Below are 19,714 nucleotides of genomic sequence, written 5' to 3'. Positions count from 1 at the left end.
AGCATAATAAGTTCATAGACTCTTTACTAGGAATTGTAGAATCAACAGTGTGTGATGGCTATATACTTCAATTACTATCCAAATTTTGCTATTTCAATAATAGATCCAAATGTCACAAGAACATCAATGGTAAATAAAAAAAACTTCAAGATTCAAAATGATTTTTTTTATGGGGAACAGCCCACTTTCATTCCTTCTATTAATAGCTTGAGTACAAAGCATATAGGCTTTATGATAGGGGTGACTGGTTCCAAGTTAGGTAGGTTTCTGACCTGGAACCTATCCTGTTAGAACCGATTCTTAATTTTTGGAACTTGGACCTTACTTGATTTGCCCTAGATCTGATGCTAGAATCTACACTATTTTCCAGGTCTGATTCCAAGATCTACCCAATAACCTGTTTTTCTTTTGTTCCTTTTTTATATTTCATTTTTTATAGCAAAATAATATGAGAAATAAAACGGTTCAAAGTAAACGATGAATGAGGGTCAGCGAGCAAACGTGAGTCAAGAACGAGTAAGTTATGAGGCTCAAACAAGAGAGGGCAAGCCGCATGCAAGCGAGGGGGAGGTTGATTCATGAGCAAGATAGAGATAGTCGTAAAGTGTCTAAGTGAGATTAGAAAGAAAAAAAAATAGAGAGAGAGAGAGAGAGAGATAAAGCAAAAGATGCAAAGAGAAAAATTAGGGATTTTAGGTTCTATGAAATTGGTTCCAAATTCATTCTGATTTTCGGATGGTTCTTCACTAAGAACAGAGAACCGGACCAATTTCCACCGGTTCCAAACTTTTGGAACTTAAAACTGAACCAGTTCTAGTGGGAATCTAGAACCGGACCGATTTTTAGGGTGGTTCCATTCGGTGGCACAGCTCTACTTCAGGACACAAACATCCCACAAAGCGTGAGGAGGATTACAAAGCCAATTACAAGGAAGGGTCTTGACTCTATGGGCTTTGACAATCCAATCTACTATTTGATTGGACTCTCTAAGGCAGTGGACGACTAGGATACTTGGAATCGGGCCAGTAGAGCTTTGCGTTTGGTAATAAGAGCTAGCACATCCCACGCTAGCTTATCTAAGATTAGACATGAATGAAGGGTCTTAAATCCTAAGATTAATATATATGAAGTATTACAAGGTTATGTCAACCATTTGTTAGATTCAGATAAAGGAGAAACCATTTCTCTATGTGCAAGTACTGCAAAAAGAAACATAGCAGTACCAATCAGATGAAATGAGATTTAACTCTTAGAAAGACAGAATTTTCAATCAGAAAAGGTTCAAAGACCTATAAAAATCAAAAAGTTGAAAAAATTATTGGATACGAAAAGGGAGAAATAGAATCCAAGTTTAATAAGAGTGGCTCAATGAAGTTGAACGTTGCAGAAATGGATGGAGGAAAAATACCTACAAGAAATTCATATGAAATTCCTTCTAGATCAACAAGCTTATCCATTTAAAAACAAATCATGAGATAATTGTTTGTGATAAGCAATACATCCAACTTATAGGATTGACCCTATAATACTAGAAAAAAATTTACGATTATTTTGGGAAATTCTTCAATCAGTCCTAAACATATTGTATGAATGCCCGTTTAGTCCTAAACTTTTCAATTTTGCCAATTGAGTCTTAAAATTTGCGAGAAATTCCAATATAGTCTTTTTGGTCAATTTTCGTAGGAAATCCTTGATGTGACGGTGTGCCATGTAGGACGCCGGCGTTGCCTGGACTACCACGTTAGCGATTTCCAACGAAAATTGACAGGAAGAACTACATTGGAATTTCGCGCAAAATTTTATGATTAAATTGGAAAAATTGTAAAGTTTATATTTGTACAATAAATTTAGGATTGATTTGGCAAGTTTCCCATGATTATTCACTAGTATAAGTAGAACACCTCCGAGGCCAAGCTCACCGACATTTTCAAACTTCCAAATATATGTTTCAGAACTTTTTCTTAAGATAGACCGCAAAAATATAAAAGAAGTCAAAGAAGAATGACATGAAAAGAAAATGGTTTGCACAAACTTACACTCCAAGAGAAAGAAGGGTTTTCCAAGAACAATGGCGTGCATAGATAGAGAAAAAGAAAGTAAACATCAACTTGTTTAAATTGGTTCCTACCTAGGGTAAAACAAAGAAATATAAATAACATTGTACATAATTATACATCTTATACCACAGTAGATGTAAATTCTCAGAGGTCAATTCATCTTCCTCTAGTTGTATTAAAACAATGAGAAAACACTAAAACATCACCATAGATAAAGGTAAAGAAAGATGAATCACTGTATGAAAAATAGAAGGACAGGTATAAAAAAAGGAAGATAAGATAGAAAAATGGGTTAATACCACGAAAAATCCCAAATCGGTACACTTATAATAAATTTACTCAAAACCAATTTTTTGACCATCAAAAACCCCACATTGGTACACTTATGACAAATTTATTCTCAGCTAGTTTTTTGACCACCAAAAACCTTAAAATGATACATTTGTAACAAATTTCACTACAAAAAAACTGGATTTTTGCCACGAATTTTTGCGACGAAAAAATTTTCGTTGCAAATTTGCAACAAATTTTCCAACGAAAAGTAAAATTCGTCGGAAATTAGCGACGAAAAAATTTTCGTCGGAAAATTCGTTGGAAATTTCCAACGAAAATTTTTTCGTGGGAAAATTCGTTGGAAATTTCCAACGAATTTTCCGACGAAAATTGTACACACTAAAATAATTGCCTTGAAAATTGAAATTCGTCAGAAAATTCGTTGGAAATTTCCAACGAATTTTCCCACGAATTTCAAAAATGCCGAACAATACCGGATTTTTTTGAATTCGTTAGAAAATTCGTTGGAAATTTCCAATGAAAAATTTTTCGTTGGAAATTTCCAACGAATTTTCCAACGAAAATTGTACACACTAAAATAATTGCCTTGAAAATTGAAATTTGTCGGAAAATTCGTTGGAAATTTCCAACGAATTTTCCCATGAATTTCAAAAATGCCAAACAATACCAGTTTTTTTTGAATTCGTTGGAAAATTCGTTGGAAATTTCCAATTTTTCGTTGGAAATTTCCAACGAAAATTGTACACACTAAAATAATTGCCTTGAAAATTGAAATTCGTCGGAAAATTCGTTGGAAATTTCCAACGAATTTTCCCACGAATTTAAAAAATGCCGAACAATACCGGGTTTTTTGAATCGTTGGAAAATTCGTTGGAAATTTCCAACGAGTTTTCCAACGAAAATTGTACACACTAAAATAATTGCCTTGAAAATTGAAATTCGTCGGAAAATTCGTTGGAAATTTCCAATGAATTTTCCCACAAATTTCAAAAATGCCGAACAATACCGGGTTTTTTTTAATTCGTTGGAAAATTCATTGGAAATTTCCAACGAAAATTTTTTGTGGGAAAATTCTTTGGAAATTTCCAACGAAAAATTTTTCATTGGAAAATTGTACACACTAAAATAATTGCCTTGAAAATTGAAATTTGTCGGAAAATTCGTTGGAAATTTCCAACGAATTTTCCCACGAATTTCAAAAATACCAAAAAAAATTTTCGTCGCAAAATTCCAACAAATTTTCCCACGAAAATTTTTTCATTTTCCCGACGAAAAATCTGTCTCGTCTCCTTCTTCTCGTCTTCTTCTTCTTCCCTTTTATCAATGTTGAAATAGTGATCCAATTTCTAGAAGTTTCTAGTATGCTCAAGATTTTTGGAGAATAGATATTTAAATGAATAATCTAGAAAGTTGTGAGAAATATCTAAGATATTTCTAGAAAAGTTTCTAGAAAAAATCTTTGATATTTCTAGAAGGATAATGAGACATGTGTAGAAAATTCTAGAAAAATATCTATGTAACATGCTATAGATTTTTCCTTAGTGGCGGTGGAAGAGGGCTATAAATAGCCAACCCCTCTCCACTTGAAGTACATACCTATCAGAAGAAAAAAACTAAGTCCCTTGTACAAAGCCTTCATAATACAATACTTTTTGTCTTCTTTGTTTCCTACTTGTCTTCCACTATCAAAAGCTTTGTTCTACTGTTGCTTCAAGTCCACGTACCAACACTTGTACTCACTAAATCACTCACTCACTTACAAAACAAATCACGCTTCCGCAAATACTAACAATCAACATCTCTCCCTCTCTCTTTCTCTCTCCAAAACGCAGTCGGCAAAGAACCGTCGCTAGAGAGAGAAAGTCTCGCCGCCGCCGCCGTCCTCGGAATCGCAGCCATGGCCAAGATGATCGTGGCCTCCTCCTCCTCCTGCAAGACCCACATCCCACCTACCCTCTTCGCCTCAAAGCCCAAGCAGCAACCCCAAGTCACCCTCTCCGTCCCCAAGTTCAGGCTCCCGAAGCCCCTCGCCTCCCTCTCCGTGAAATCCCTGCCCCTCCTCGCCGCCACCGCGTCCTCCGCCCTCCTGGGTCGTCGCTGTCGGCGCTGGCGGCGGAGATCGAGAAGGCGGCGCTGTTCGACTTCAACCTGACGCTGCCCGTCATCATGGGCGAGTTCCTGCTGCTGATGTTCGCGCTGGACAAGATCTACTTCTCCCCGCTGGGGCGCTTCATGGATGAGTGGGACGCGGCGATCAGGGAGAAGCTGAGCAGCGTGAAGGACACGTCGGTGGAGGTGAAGCAGGCGGCCGCGGCGATGCGGGCGGAGATATCGGCGACGCTGAGCAAGATGAAGAAGGAGACGTAGGCGGAGTTGGAGCAGAAGCTGCTGGAGGGGCGGCGCAAGGTGGACGCGAAGCTGCAGTAGGCGCTGGCCACCCTGGAGAACCAGAAGGAGCAGACCATCAAGGCCCTCGACTCCCAGATCGCCGTCCTCAGCCAAGACATCGTCAACAAGGTCCTCCCCATCAAATGATTTTCACCATCTTCCGCTTTGCCCCACTCTGTAGTTGAAATCGATCATCAATGCCGGAGATTCTTCGCTCTGCATCTTTGAAAGAAGAAAAGGGAAAAGACTCTTGAGAATTGGGATGGATTTGGACGCAAGAATGTCTAGAATTCTTGAATTTTCTTATGTATCCGTGTAAAGAGATACTTTGCAAGTGAGTAATGTGAACCAGTTATTGTATGCACAAACTTGTCCATTTCATGAATCAGCCCGGCACCCGATCCCCGGTCATGACGGCTCGAACATTTGACCAGGTCGTCGGGGCGGTCGGCCGGCTCGAAGGGCGACGAGGCTGGCCCTCGCCGACCATGGCGAGGGCCGAGCTCACCATGGTCGGCGAGCTCGAGGTCACCCAGAACTCGCCCAGATCTGGACGAGCTCGAGCTCGCCGGCCATGGCGAGTTCGGCCGTCGCCGGCGACGAGGCTGGCCCTCGCCGGCGGCGAGGCTGGCCCTTGCCCGCACGATTTTTGTCATGACGAATTTTGCAACAAATAATTACCAACTAATTTTGCCACAATTTTTCGACCCAAAAAAAAAAATTTTGTAGTTTTTCCAACGGATTTAGCCACGAATTTTCCAACGAAAAAAATTTCGTCGCAAATTTTCAACGAAAATTGAAATTTTTCGTTGGAAAAATTTGCGACGACGAATTACCAACGAATTTTTTTTCGTTGGAAATTCGTTTTCCAACGAATTTTTTCAAATTTTTCGTTGGAAATTTCGTCGGAAAAAAAGATATTTTTTTGTAGTGTTTACCCTATGTTTAATTGGATTAATGCCACGAAAAACCCCAAACTTTTATACTTATAACAAACGGAGAGTAAAACTCCAAATTAATACACCCGTCAATTGCCAGGTGTCATCCAACTTAGAAATTTAATGGTAAAGTTTAACGAAAACTAACGGAAGGTACAATTGTCACAAGTGTACTGGTTTAAGGTTTTTTGTGGTAAAAAAATTAGTTTGAAGTAAATTTGTCATAAGTGTACCAGTTTAGGGTTTTTTTTTGTATTAACCCTAGAAAAATTGGAAATGTTTTTTTTTTAAATAAGATTGTAGAGGATGAAAATTGAAGGTCATTGTATGATTCAAAACAAACCCCAAAAGACGTAAGAACATTGAACAATTGTATTGGCATTTAGGAATTTGATGGGATTAAGCTCAAGGAAGGTGACATTGATGGAATATTTGATAACAGATATGTTAAATAGAATGGTAATGTAGTTTTGTGCACTAAAGTAAATGAATAATTGTTCAAAAAATCTTAAACATATTGCGTTTTTGTTAATTCAGTTATAAACCTTTCAATTTTATCAATTGAGTCATAAACTTTTTCACATTTTGTCAATTGAGTCAATCTATCTAATTTTTCCTGGAAAATCGTTAACACGGACACCAACCGTCTTACGTGGCATGGCTGGCGCAAATGTGGACATTTTTTAAATAATATTTTTACAATATTTCGAATTTTTTAAATAATTTTTCTGGTATTTTTATGTTTTTTTTCCTTTCGTTTTTTGTCCCGGTGGTAGACAATTGGCCACTAGCCACAGGTGGTGACCGGCAAGGACTAGCCTCGCTAGATCTGGGGAGGCCGAGCCTCGCCTAGGCGACGACAACCTTACTAGGTGTTGCCTTGCCCAATGACGTCGGGCGAGGTAAGTGGGCGAGGGTCGCGCTCACCTAGGCCACAACGGCCTTGCTCTTCACTTGGCGTGCCCTTCACCTAGGTGAGGCCTAGCGAGGTTAACCCTCGCCCATCTCGACCGACGTCACATGGGCCAAGGCTACGCTTAGTGAGGCTATCGTGGCCTTAGTGAGGGTCGACCTCATTGGCCACCGCCTGTGGTCCGATGGCCATTCGTCAGCCATCGGCAAAAAGAATAGGAAAAAAAGAAAAATCCGAAAATTTATAAAAAATTAAAAAAAATGTCCACATTAGCACTGGCCGTGCCACATAGGAAGATTGACGTCCATGTCATTGATTTCTGATCAAAAGTAGTCGGATGGACTCAATTAGCAAAAGATGAAAATGTTTATGACTCAATTGGCAAAATTGACCCAAAAAATTGGCAAAATTGAAAGTTTTAAGACTACATTGGTAAAAATGCAATAGGTTTTGGACTTTTTGGAATATTTTCCGTAGAAGAATAGGAATAAAAAAAGGAAGATAAGATAGAGAAATTAGAAATGCTTTCCTTTTAAAAAAAAAGATTATTGTAGAGTATGGAAATTGAAGGCCAATGTATGATTCCAAACAAACCCCAAAAGACCTAAGAACATTGAATAATTATATTGGCACTTGAGAATTTGACGGGATTAAGCTCAAGGAATGTGACATTGATGGAATATTTGATAGCAGATATATTAAATAGAATGCTAATGTAGCTTTGTGCACTAAAATAAATGAATGATAGTGACAAGGAATCACGTGTAGATGATTCCATTTGGTTTAATCTCTCTCATTGTTGGGTTGCTGATCGACGGACGATAATTGATATTCTTGACTAATGAAAAAGAAGACATCACGTATGTAACAAGGAAAAGTCACCAAATTAGTCTTAAACTTTTTAATTTTGCCAATTTAGTCCTAAATTTTTTGATGATTTTCTATTATAGTCCTTCTGGCTGATTATCACCGGAAATCGCTAACACAGCGGTCTAGCCATCGCTAGCGGTACTATATGGCACGGTCGGTAGTTTGTGAATGAAATGTCATTTTTGCCTTTTTTGTTTTTCTGTTTTTTTTCTTTCCTTCTATTAAACACATAGATTGGGTTAAGATGTTTCCATCTCATTCAGCACATAATAGATGCATTGATGCTGCCCAGCTCGTCCACAAAATGAGAGGGCTTAGAAAGAAACTGGGCTCAGATGGGCGGGCTCAGCAAGTTCTTTTAAGCTTGGTCATCATCATTCGAGCAACGAAGAGAAGATGAAGGTCAACCCAACTGGAATATTTTAATGCAGGGAGCCCTCAACTAGCATCCTCATTGGTGCGCACTCACCTTAATCGATATGTTCACAAGAAAAAAATGTTAGATGTACAAAGAAACGTTGCATTGCATGAAAGTAGACGTTATAATTTGGAGGAACACGGACACGATTGCAATCAAGACCAGACTCTGTCCTGCAGCTATGCATTCTATGTGATCTCTAAGGTCCTATTTTCTGTTTTGGTGATCAAGAATGTCTATAGGCAACCCTCGGAGCAGGCTGTTGTCGGATGATTTGGACTTTGATGGAGTTGATGATGTCGCAATTAATACGAGGGGCTAATACCATGAAAAACCCCAAATTAGTACACTTATGATAAATTTATCCTAAACAAATTTTTTGGCTATCAAAAACCCCAAACTGGTACACGCATGACAAATATACTCCAAACTATTTTTTGACCACCAAAAACTCCAGATTTGTACACTTATGACAAATTTACCATTTAATAAATTGGATTAATATCACGAAAAATCACAAAAAATGGTATACCTATGACAAACGAAGGGGTAAAACTCCAAATTGATATATTCGTCAACTGCCACGTGTCATCCAACTCAACAATTTGACAATAAAATTGAACAAAAACTATCGAAGGGTAAATTTATCACAGGTGTACGAGTTTGAAATTTTTGGTGGTCAAAAAATTAGTTTGGGGTAAATTTGTCATAAGTGTACCAGTTTGAGGTTTTTCGTGATATTAATCCTAATACGAATGTGTATCCTACAGATCAAACTACTCGATGAGCATGCCGTAGAAAGATAGAGACTCATCATCCAACTTTTTACTTTTCCATATTCATTTTTAGGACAACTTATGAAAAGCCTTTGTAAATATTTTAGGATATTCAAGAGAGAGAAAAAGAGAATCAATAAAGACTACATTTTTACTCAATTGGCTTAACTTTATAAGTTATTAGAGGAGGATATTTATACCCAAACAATATACATAGGAAAGGAAATTAGCTATCTTAGAGAATCACGAAATATTAAATAAGGTCCCTAATATCTAATAATATCTCTAGCGATATTCTCTAGCAATGAAATCTCCAATCTCCATAAATATACTTCATCACTCCCCCTCAAGCTGTAGCACCCAGCTTGCATATGACTAGTGCAACTTTCTTCGAAAGTCTGTGATCATATGCCGTGTGAGCCGGACCTTACACCAAACAAATCTGATTTGACAAACGCTAAAGCGACACATGCTTAGAAAGTTGACATATTTCTCATACAACCTTGATAGAATCGCATGAACACCAACTTCAATTGCAGCAAACTAATCTGCATCACCCCACAGTGTTCATCTTTGGCTACTTGATGAAGGCGTGCTTGACTTCGACGCTCACAGCTACCTAGATACTTGATGACATCACTTGTGACGCCCTCAGTTTGTCACCTCTAACGCTGTTAATGTATTCTTTCACTTTTTATGCATGCGGAAGCGTGTAAAATCAAAGAATAGCTTGAGACATGTAAAATTTAAAGGGACACACGCGTAAAATATAAACGTGGCGATCTCATTTTCATTTCTTATTTATATACTTAGGCGACAAAGGTCGGGGTACATTGGGGAAACAAAAAGGGTCCTGCCGTCCTTGACTACACCAAAAGTTCCGTCAGTCATATCCTCCCAACCTATAAGCACATATGTACAACATCGCCTATACATCACCCACAATATGTCCAAAAATCACTACCTGGTCTCCAAAAATGCTACTCCACCATCCTCCGGAAATCAGGATCCACAAACTCAGTAATATGACTGGAGAAATCGACAGGGGCACTGTAGCTAATCGAGGTGGAGGCAGACAGGATCGGCATGGCTACTAATCTGAAAGAGGATAGTTGACAAGCAGTGAGCATAAACTCGGCAAATAAAATGTTTACCAATGTATACTATATAAACCTATCACTGCACATGCGAGGAAAACTCCAAATATAAAATATATGAAATCATTTTTAAATCAACTTGTCTGAGTACCTTCTTCAAAACCAAAGTAGTAACTTGGCATAAAAAGGAAGACCCTAGTACAAGTGAACCAGAAATGCAATTGAAACATAGAAATACGGACAATCACTTTTGATTCAATAACTCAGGCCGCAACATCCTTCGAGGAACCCAGTTACCCCCCGGGCATCTCGCTCCCACCACAGCATTGCGAGGACATCTAGGGACCCCTATTACCCTCTAGGCATCCGGAGGAACCCAGTTACCCCTCCAGGCATCCCAACTCTGGGGCATCATCGTCATAGGGACCGACAGAACAGTCACACTTACAATTCCACAAGTCTTAGCGTATACAGTGCAACAATTTAGAAATGTCATTTGCAATTGCTAATGCAAAGGAAACATCTCACTAGAAAGCTCAGAGTGTGTACATTACATCTCCAGGAGATATCAAATCGAGATTCCAACATTTTCACCTAAGAAATAGTGAATAATTGCAAAAAGGTAAAACTGGGCAGCTTTGCGCCGTTTTTGAAATCTGATTTAAATATATAGTATATGAACTCTAAAAATTCTAAATTCTGGATATGTCATACAAGATACTTGATAAACATTTTTCATGAGGACTTGAAGTCTAAATATTTTTGTAAATGCCCCGTTTAGTAGCTCAAAGTCAGACCAAAACTGGCCCTCTGGAACAGAATGATTGAACTTCAAGAAATACTCGTTTCGCAAACCAAACCTTTTCAAAACACTTCGAAAATTTTATACGTTGTAGACATGGATTTTTTTAACAACTTTTGTGAAGGAAGTATGTCCAATTTCGAACTGGAAATGTTTATAAAAATTCGAGAAGACATAAATGTCACTGATTTTACCGTACTGGACAGATTTAACACGGTGAGAAATAGGGTCTTCGTGCAACCCATTTGAACTCAGAAAAATCTGAATTTAAAGTATATTATACTCCAAGATGTTTTGAACAACTTTCATGAGAAATTTTCCCAAAATTCGACCCACAAAAAGCTCTATAAAAATGGAAAACGGTAATGGTTCAGCAGTACCGATTCTGGAAATCAAAGCAAAAGTTCAAGAAGCAACCCAAAACTTGAACCACACTAATTTTTGTTCAAGAAACCCCCAAACCAGAAGCTAACCTCCACATGCACTATCCATCTCCATCAAGATTCAGCAAAATAAGTTTAATTCACAACTTGAATCCACGAATAACGCATGAAATCACCATTTAAACCGAAAATTACACATGCAAGGCCGCGCCTACTCAAGTTCAAACCGAAAGTTGCACATGCAAGGGCCACGCCGAGCAATAACGGATTTACACAGCATAGATTAGAAAACATTTACTTGCCTATTGATACTCGGATTCCCGCGAATCTTCGTTGACTGACCGGCGTTCTTGCGGGCAGAGTGAGACGCGTCTGTGCGGTACAAACGTTGGCCGAGCGAGTGAGCATGAGTGGTGAGTGGCCGGGAGCGTGAGTGTTGCCCGAGATGAAGAAAACCGAAGGAAAGGAAGAAAGAAAGTTGCTGTTCCCTGTGAGCGTTCGAGAGTGTGGGCGACCGAGTGCAACGTGGGGAAGGCAGCGGCATGAGCAGGTGGCAAGAAGGAAGAAGAGAAACGGTGGTCAATGGGCTGCAAGGTGGCAAGAGGAAAGAAGAGGGAGTGGCAAGGTGGCTCAAGGGGAAGAGAAAACGGTTATGAGTGAGCATCGGAGAGCTAGGTGTCAAGTGGTGGTATGAATAGATGAAGTGATGTGGCTGATGGTGGCATCTATGGTGATGTTGGCGTGGAGGTTGGAAAATGAAAAGGAAGTGGCCAGCGGCACAAGTGGATAGGGATGTTAGCGGCTGCTGTCCCGGCGGTGATGGCGCAGCGTGGGGCGGATCGCGCGGTGGCTAGTGTGGCGATGACGTGGTGACGCGGTGGTGAAACTAGTGATGGCAATGGTGATGAAGCAGTGATTTCCGAACTTTCCGAAATTGACACTTCCCAACTTCCATCGATGAACGTTTTCGTCGGCACCATCCATTCGTTTACTTTGTTCGTTAAACGAACCGACGAAATTTTGGGATGTCACATCGCCCCACGGCATTGCTCAATGAAGGTATGCTCGACTCCGGTGCTCACAACTACTTGGATATTGGATGGCCACTTCGCTCGTCGATGATGCTCGTCATTAGAAGAGAGTACCACAACGAATAAGCATTGTTGAGTGTTGACATAATCGGGAAGTTACTAAAGATAAGACGACTAAAGACAACATAAAGGAAGAAAAGGCCAAATTAGGAAGAAAATGCTAAGGTTTGATTTAATTCCTTCTCTCTTGGTGGCTCTGATACCATGTAAATATTTTAGGAATTTCAAGAGAGAGGAAAAGAGAATCAATAAAGACTACATCTTTATTCAATTAGCTAAGTTATTAAAGGGTATTTATACTGAACAATATACATAAGAAAGGAATTTAACTATCTTAGGGGGATCGGGAAATATTAAATAAGATCCCTAATATTTAATAATATCTCTAACGATATTCTCTAACAAGGCAATCTCTAATCTCCATAAATATCCTTCATCGTACTCCAATTTTTGTGCTTCAGCTCACACATCTTCCTTCTAATCTCTATTCCACTTTCTTTCTAGGACATGAAGTCCATCACGGGTACTCGAGATCACAGTTACAGTGCTAAGTGGGTCAAGAATGGCAGTGACGTAATTTTTCTATTCCTCCGGGGCCAATGTGTGTACTAGCGAAAGAGAAGATTTCTTTACGGGAGGGTAACGTGAACGAAGATATTTTATGGTGCAGCCATTGGCCCATTCTCAGTCTCACCAAGCCTTCAACATTCAAACCCTCTCTCTCTCTCTCTCTCTCTCTCTCTCTCTCTGGGGCTCTACTGCTAGTAGTAAGTGCCAACCCTGTGGCGTGCAATTAATAACGAGGCGCGAGGCTTTCATTGATGCCAAGCTAAACAGGGGTTGCTTTTCACATCGTCAGGTCAGTGTCCGAGGGCTTTGATTCAGCTGGTTGCGTCTCTCACCATCTCATGCATCAGAATTAAATGCGAGGATCGCGTTGCAGGATCCGATTGCCGATTGTTATCGATTCTGCAGGTTCCTCAGCTGTGCTGCTTCGTGAAGTAAATTGCAGTTAACTCCTCCATTTGAAATAGCCAACGCAGTCCAGTTCCGGCAGAGAAGAAGGAAGAAGAAAGAAAAGATGAGACCCAAGATTTACATCTTTGGCGACTCCATCACCGAAGAGTCCTTCGGCGGCGGTGGTTGGGGGGCTTTGCTTGCCCACCATTTCTCTCGGACGGTAACAGTTTCCTCGTCTGGTTTTTTCGTCTTTATAGAGGAGAAAGATAAAATGAATTTAATTCGTGACGTAACTATTGTTTTTGTCTCGCTTGTCTTGGAAAAACGCTTCCTTCGAGTGTCGTGGCCTCATATTTGATTGTGATATATACTGATTTAGTTCTTTATTCTTCTATTTTGGAAGTTTATATTAAGTGATTTAGATTGATTAACCCTAAGTTGAATGTGGATCACTTAGGCGGATGTGGTGCTGAGAGGGTACAGTGGCTACAACACGAGGTGGGCTCTGAAGGTGCTGGACAAGGTTTTCCCAGCGGCGGGCGGCAGCGACGACGCGCCACTCGCGATCACCGTCTTCTTCGGGGCGAACGACGCTTGCCTCCCGGATCGGTGCTCCGCCTTCCAGCACGTGCCCCTCCATGAATACAAGCAAAACCTCCACTCCATCATCTCCACTTTCAAGGTACGTTACCATCTCTGTGAATTTTCTTGTCCCCTATAGTTGTCGATGCACGCACATACCCACTTGGCCTCGTTGTTCCTAATAAGTTTAATTAAGTGGCATCAGTCGCATACGAAGAGACGACGGTGTGATGAAGTGGATGGTGCAGGTAGGGACAAGAGAAGTGACTGGTTGGAGGGAGTGGCTTCTATATAAAGAGATAAAATAAAACTTATATCATAAGACTGACGACGTATGTTTTAATATTTTTAAGGCTTCTATTCCTAGAGTATGGTGCACATGTAGACAACATTATTGTTGGCAATTTTGAATTTCCTAAAAACCATACAAACTATAATTATTCACAAAATTCATTTGTAAAGGGATATAGCCAACTCGCTTAGATGCTTGAGCATGTTCAAGTTATTTTAACAGTTATTTATAGTTCGGCACATTATTTTTTGAATCCATTCCTTTTTAACTATGTTGTATGACTTCTTTCTAAAAATCAAAATGAGTTTAAAGTCCAAATATCCTCCATGCATCTGATGTGTTTGGATGAGGGGACGATGGATTAGGGATGCTTGGAACAGTAAAAAAACTGAGGTTGTTAAATTATTATGAGTCCTCAAATTCTCGTCGTTCTAGAAACTATCGACGACAAAATGATAAACTTGAAACTGACTAATAACAATATCATTCTTGTATCTTATCTTAAATTTGTAGAGATTGAAAAGTGTTGGGCTCAACCTAATTCCTATCGTTCTCTTCTACCCCTTTCCTTGACTTCCATTTTACGTAAAAATCCCACTACAAAGTGAAAGTGGAATGCCTCACCTTTTCACCTTCTTTCTTCTTTCTGACACCTCCACCCAAAATTAATCCCAAAAGAAAAAAACCAAAAAAGTCCACCCAAAAACTACAGTGGCCATAACTGGGGGAGGTGTTATTTATGACTAATGCTCGCATGCGGCTCATACGGGGTGGGTTAACGTAGGTCGGGAGTACCCATAAGCATCTTAGTGAATACATCCCCGAGTTTTAGTGGTTGGTCTAGGAAAAGAAAGATGTGAGCAGATCAAGATCGTTAAACAACAGGTCTTACAAGTTTCATAGATTTATGTGGTTTCTTTCCACCTATCAACTTAAGTATTTTTGTTGGACTTTCTAATATGGTATGAGAGGTAGTGCTATTGTATCCACCCCTATTAGTCAAATTAGTCAAATTCCAGGTGCAGCTCCAAATCTGGCTTTGCACGTGAGATGGGTGTTGAAATATAGTCCTGCATCGTTTGACAATGGTTTAAATTTTGGGTTTGGACTTTCTAATAAAGATCATGGATCGAAAAATTTGTTAGCATATGGTTCGGATGAATGCATGTTGAGATCATTTCGATAAACATGACATGATAAGTCTAATGAGATCTATCAGGTTCAAATGATTCGATGTTTTTGAACGCGTGCAATGGTTTTTCTAATTTATATAAAAAGGGATGGTGCCAAAAAGACTATGGGTGCGTGAGGCCCAGTTGTCGCTATTGATGTTTCCCACGCACCCTCTGCTTCTATGAAAATGGGGCTCGATTCATCTTTTGGTGGTGAGATCAAGCTCGAGTGCAAGAGCAAGCGCCTGTCATTCTCACTGCCCTCCTTTTTGACAAAAAGTCGAGAGATTGCATCGCATCGCAATTAGTGTAGTTGGATGGTCCAGCCTATCACGAGATCTTTTCTTATCAAAAGAATTGCATGCTTAGGATCATGAGCGTGGTTCCTTTTGTTGATTTAATTATTTGACTCATTCTATAGGCTCGGTGTTGATGAGCTTTATGATGTCAATGGACCCACGATTTTGGTGTTTACAAGAATGGCTCATAGTGCCTTAGGGATGGCGAAAAATCCCCGCCCGTAGGGTGGTGTGGGGGCAAGACAGAGGACGAAATCGCTGCCCACGCGAGGCATGGGGTGGGAATAGAATCTCCCCACGGTCCCGCCCCGCTCTTGCTGCTCGGCATTGTCCACATTTTCTAGCTCTCTTTTTTTGGCTGTCTTTCGTCATGAGCTATAATGTTATTACTAAGTTTCATTCACCATATATCTCTCTGACCTCATCTAGAATTTAACAGATATATTTGCTAACAGCATCTCTTAATATCTCGTTCCTTTGAAGTTGTTTCATGCTCCTCGCCTTGCCCACGTCAAAGATCATCCCGCACGGGGTGTGTGCCGGGCTACTCTTTTGAGGCGCGGGGGGAAGGTTGACCCCATTGCCATCCCTACATTAGCGAGTTGGTATGGTTTTTAGAACAGAGAAACCGTGAAATTGTCTTTGTCCCTCGATGACATGGTGGTCTTGGCCAGGAAGTATTTTACACACTCTAAGTCTAACCATATCAGTGTCGTCTTGGTGATGTTGTTATCTTGTATTTGATTGATTCTGACCGCCACTTTTCTCAAGAAGCGCAATATAACTTCTCTTGTTCTGAAACATGGTGGTCTGATTTGAGTTGGTCAGTGTTACTGGGTTCCCATTCTACTAGCAGCTTCATAGTAATTGTTATTTCAGTGCTTGGCCATTCAGTCTTTTCCAATTAGGTTAATTTTACATATTTGAAGTCACTGTCCCGATAGATTAATTGATCTACAGTTATATGATTGATGATTTCTTTAGGATTAAAAAACATCAAGTTTAATTTTTTTATTAGGCATGGCTAATCAAACTTCTTATGCCATGTGATTTAAATGTGCACTTTATACAATTCAAATAGCAGGTGATGTTTGGTTACAGTCTTCAAGGACACTTAAGTATTTGTTTTCCATTGATAAAGTAATGAACCCTGGGACTGACAGATGTATTGTGATCATCTTATCACTCTTAAATGGCTACTCAAGCAAGGAACTGCGAATGCGCAGTATTAGCATGATTAAAGCTACAAAATATGCATACATAATTACATAAATAAATAAATAAATATATATTTATGGGCTTCTTAAGTGAATAAGTTTTTTAGAGCTTGTTGATCTGAAAACCCTAATCCCTATATGCTTCATGCAAAGATGACCTAGGAGGGATCATGTATTCATGGTCATAATTTGCTCAATGGCTGTTGTGCTTTCCCCTTCAATCTGTTGCGTGAACTGGCTTCTGCAGTTGCAGAAGTATTGAACTGAATTCGAAGCTTCCTACACCATAAATATTATCTAAAATGAAGATCCGTGGACCAAGTTTGTTAGTCTCTAAGAGACTAATCAAGTAGAATTCCCTGATCCTAAGTTTTGTTCCGTTTTTATTAATTGTAAATGGAATAAGCTAAGCATCATGTAATTGCGTTCCTGATATTCTCCTCAGTTTCATGATCTCTTTCGTTTACCAATTTTCAGAAGCGATGGCCCAAGACCCAGATTCTTCTCATCTCTCCTCCTCCAATCGATGAAGATGCTCGCCTCAAGTACGTATTCTTTGGCATCTAAAGTTTCAATGCTTCTCATGCACTTACTGATGTTGTGTACTAATATTACTTTTGCCTTTGGGTCATTACTGGTGTTGTGCGGTGACATATGTCCATGTGCTGAATTTGGTGATTTGACTTGTCTAGAAGTAGCTTATGATGGAGAGAGCTTTTGAGTAGAATTCGATGGTGATGCAGATTTCCTTATGTCGATAATCCGATGGGCATGCCTGAAAGAACTAATGAAGCTGCCGGTGCGTATGCTAAAGCTTGTGTTTCTGTAGCAGCGGAATGTGGGTTTCCAGTTGTCGATCTCTGGACCAAAATGCAACGGTTCCCAGATTGGGGAAAGGCCTGTCTAAGGTACTATACTAGTCTACACAACATATCTATTTCAGTCAAAGAATTAGAATGCAATTTCGCATGTTGTGGCCACATTCTTGCGACATTCCGGTGGTTCAAAATTCTACATGGTGACGGCAGAAAGTGTTAATTGCTCTTATCATTGTGATTTCTTTCTATTCTTCTAAAGTGTAAACATACTGCATATGCGCTGAAAAAAAATTACGGATATAATGGACTCTTCTCCAGAGAGAGCAGATTTTACTTTAATTGAAGAGAGAGGGTGGGTGTCCATGTAAATTTAAATCAATTTTTAGGGTTAATTTGCTGATTATGTTGTTCTAGTCGGCAGATTGCCTGCTTCCAGAAAGAATTAGGCTTTTATTTCACGAAAGACGTTGGACTGGTGACAATCGTACAATATGCCGAGTTTGAAGTGATTACTCAATATGTTCTCATTGACCCGATATCTGCCTTGAGTAAATAATATTATGCACCCGTCTTTTTATGTAATTGTTAGTTCGTATTTTTATGTACTTTTTGCAAACAAAAAATGCAGGGATGGTCTACACCTTACACAGACTGGGAATAGGATTGTGTTTGATGAAGTGATCATGAAGCTGAGGGATGTGGGCTTGAGCTTGGAAAGCTTGCCAGTTGATCTCCCCTTGATTAGTGATATTGATCCAAGCAATCCCCTCAAATCTTTTGAAAACTGAAAAAGACTTTTGTTGTAGCTTGGGTCAATTTGCTTCTTTGTATTAGGGTTTGGATAATACCAACACTATCTTCATGATCTGTCATGGTCTAGTCTTTTGTAGAGGACAGTTATTTTGGTCAACTATGATGCCTAGTTTCCGAATATTTATGATATGAGTGCTTGTACATCAATAAATGTGGATCATAGTAATTCTGTACCTCATGCGGAGACCGACCTCATCAATGGATCTATAAGTACATTGGATGGGATCCATAGTCATATTTGGTAATCTAAATCTCCAAACTTGCTCACTAAACGTTGATACTTGTCCACTCCATTGGTTCCTCGCCCACATCCGATCCAAAGCTAAACACTAGACCATCCAACCCTTCTCGCCGTCCGTCCCTCTATCACTCTTATCATCTACCTCAACTGCCATGACTCAATCGCTATCCTCTCTCTCTCTCTCTTTCTCTCTCTCTCTCTCTCTCTCTATATGAAGTCTCGATATTGCATATGACATCTTGGTCGAGGTTTTGTCGTCATTATCGGGATCTAGCTGAGACATTGAGGGTGACACAAGATTTGGCGGAGGCACCTCCCCCGGAGCTCCTTTGCATCAAAGAGCCTCGTGCACAGCGACAAGATAGAGCCAATGTGATGCGACAAGCTTCATCATGGCCAACTAGCTCGATGCTAGTGCATGATCTGTAAGTTAATGTGTGCGTGCCAACAAAGCTTCATCATGGCCAACTACCTAAGCTCGATGGTGAGATTTAATTGTTTCCCAATAATTTGACCCACTCTTCTATCAATGACCTCAGGAGGAGGCTTATTAAGTTGCTTTCGCAAGATAAACAGGCTCATAACGGGAGAACTATTGAAGAATTAGCAAAGTGCCCTAGAAGTACCTGTTTTCATAATTCCCCGAGCAAGACACCCTTATTCTCGATCAGAAAACAATGATGTTACCAACACCGATCGAGATTCATCAATAGTGTACAAGAAAAGAAAATTGCAGAACTGCTATGGAAAAGTTGTCCCATTTTCTTCCGCGTGAGCTTCTTATTCACAACTGGAACTCTTATAAAAAATTTGTACCAGATAATCACGAATTGTCACTTGTTTTGTTCTAGATCTTAATACTTAAAACTCTTCCTAATCTTGAGCTCTAAAAATGAAGCTCGAGAATCATATTTTTAGTGACAAAAAATCGAAGTGCAGAAAGATGCAATCACCATAATTAAGCATGTTTGGATAACTATTTCTCCCAAATGCTGGAATTTTAATGACAATAAACCGAAAATCTGTTCATGTGAATTTCTGAATATATTCCGGATACGTTACTTTTGCACTGTAATTTGCTCTTGCATTGTCAACTTCACTAACGAGATCATTCACTCGGACAATATCAACTCAATATGAAATTAAGTAAAGCTTAGCAACCATAAGTAGATCGAAGTCTTTGAATTTCAGCTCTCAACAGCTTCATCAAGCCATGCCATGGGAGCTGCACCGGACTCTCTATTCTCATCCATGTCCCCATATGGTATCTCCATATTTTCGAAGCTAATCCAT

The 19,714-nt window shown here is 39.7% G+C and overlaps 1 protein-coding gene and 1 pseudogene across 4 annotated transcripts; both read left to right on the top strand.

Annotated features, from left to right (window-relative positions):
* The first annotated feature begins 4,145 nt into the window (after window positions 1–4,145).
* On the top strand, window positions 4,146–5,094 carry LOC115662702 (ATP synthase subunit b', chloroplastic-like; annotated as a pseudogene).
* Window positions 5,095–12,706: 7,612 nt separating this feature from the next.
* LOC115665443 (GDSL esterase/lipase At5g45920) lies at window positions 12,707–18,353 on the top strand. Of its 4 annotated transcripts, none has more exons than XM_056319781.1 (7): window positions 12,707–12,886; window positions 13,003–13,207; window positions 13,445–13,669; window positions 15,816–15,902; window positions 17,027–17,094; window positions 17,293–17,457; window positions 17,996–18,353. In XM_056319781.1, exons 2-7 carry the CDS (start codon window positions 13,109–13,111, stop codon window positions 18,153–18,155), a joined length of 804 nt encoding a protein of 267 aa, XP_056175756.1. In that variant the 5' UTR covers window positions 12,707–12,886; window positions 13,003–13,108; the 3' UTR covers window positions 18,156–18,353. The 4 variants fall into 4 exon arrangements, with proteins under 4 accessions (XP_056175756.1, XP_056175755.1, XP_056175757.1 ...); XM_056319780.1 differs by having other exon boundaries at window positions 12,971–13,207; XM_056319782.1 differs by having other exon boundaries at window positions 12,707–12,915.
* The last annotated feature ends 1,361 nt before the right edge of the window (window positions 18,354–19,714 follow it).

Source organism: Syzygium oleosum, unplaced genomic scaffold, assembly GCF_021117445.2.
Source record: "Syzygium oleosum isolate NSW1041296 unplaced genomic scaffold, Sole_v2.1 Sole_v2.18, whole genome shotgun sequence".
Taxonomy (NCBI): domain Eukaryota; kingdom Viridiplantae; phylum Streptophyta; class Magnoliopsida; order Myrtales; family Myrtaceae; genus Syzygium; species Syzygium oleosum.
The sequence above is the reverse complement of the archived record's forward strand: the minus strand, read 5'-3'. Positions and strand labels throughout refer to the sequence as shown.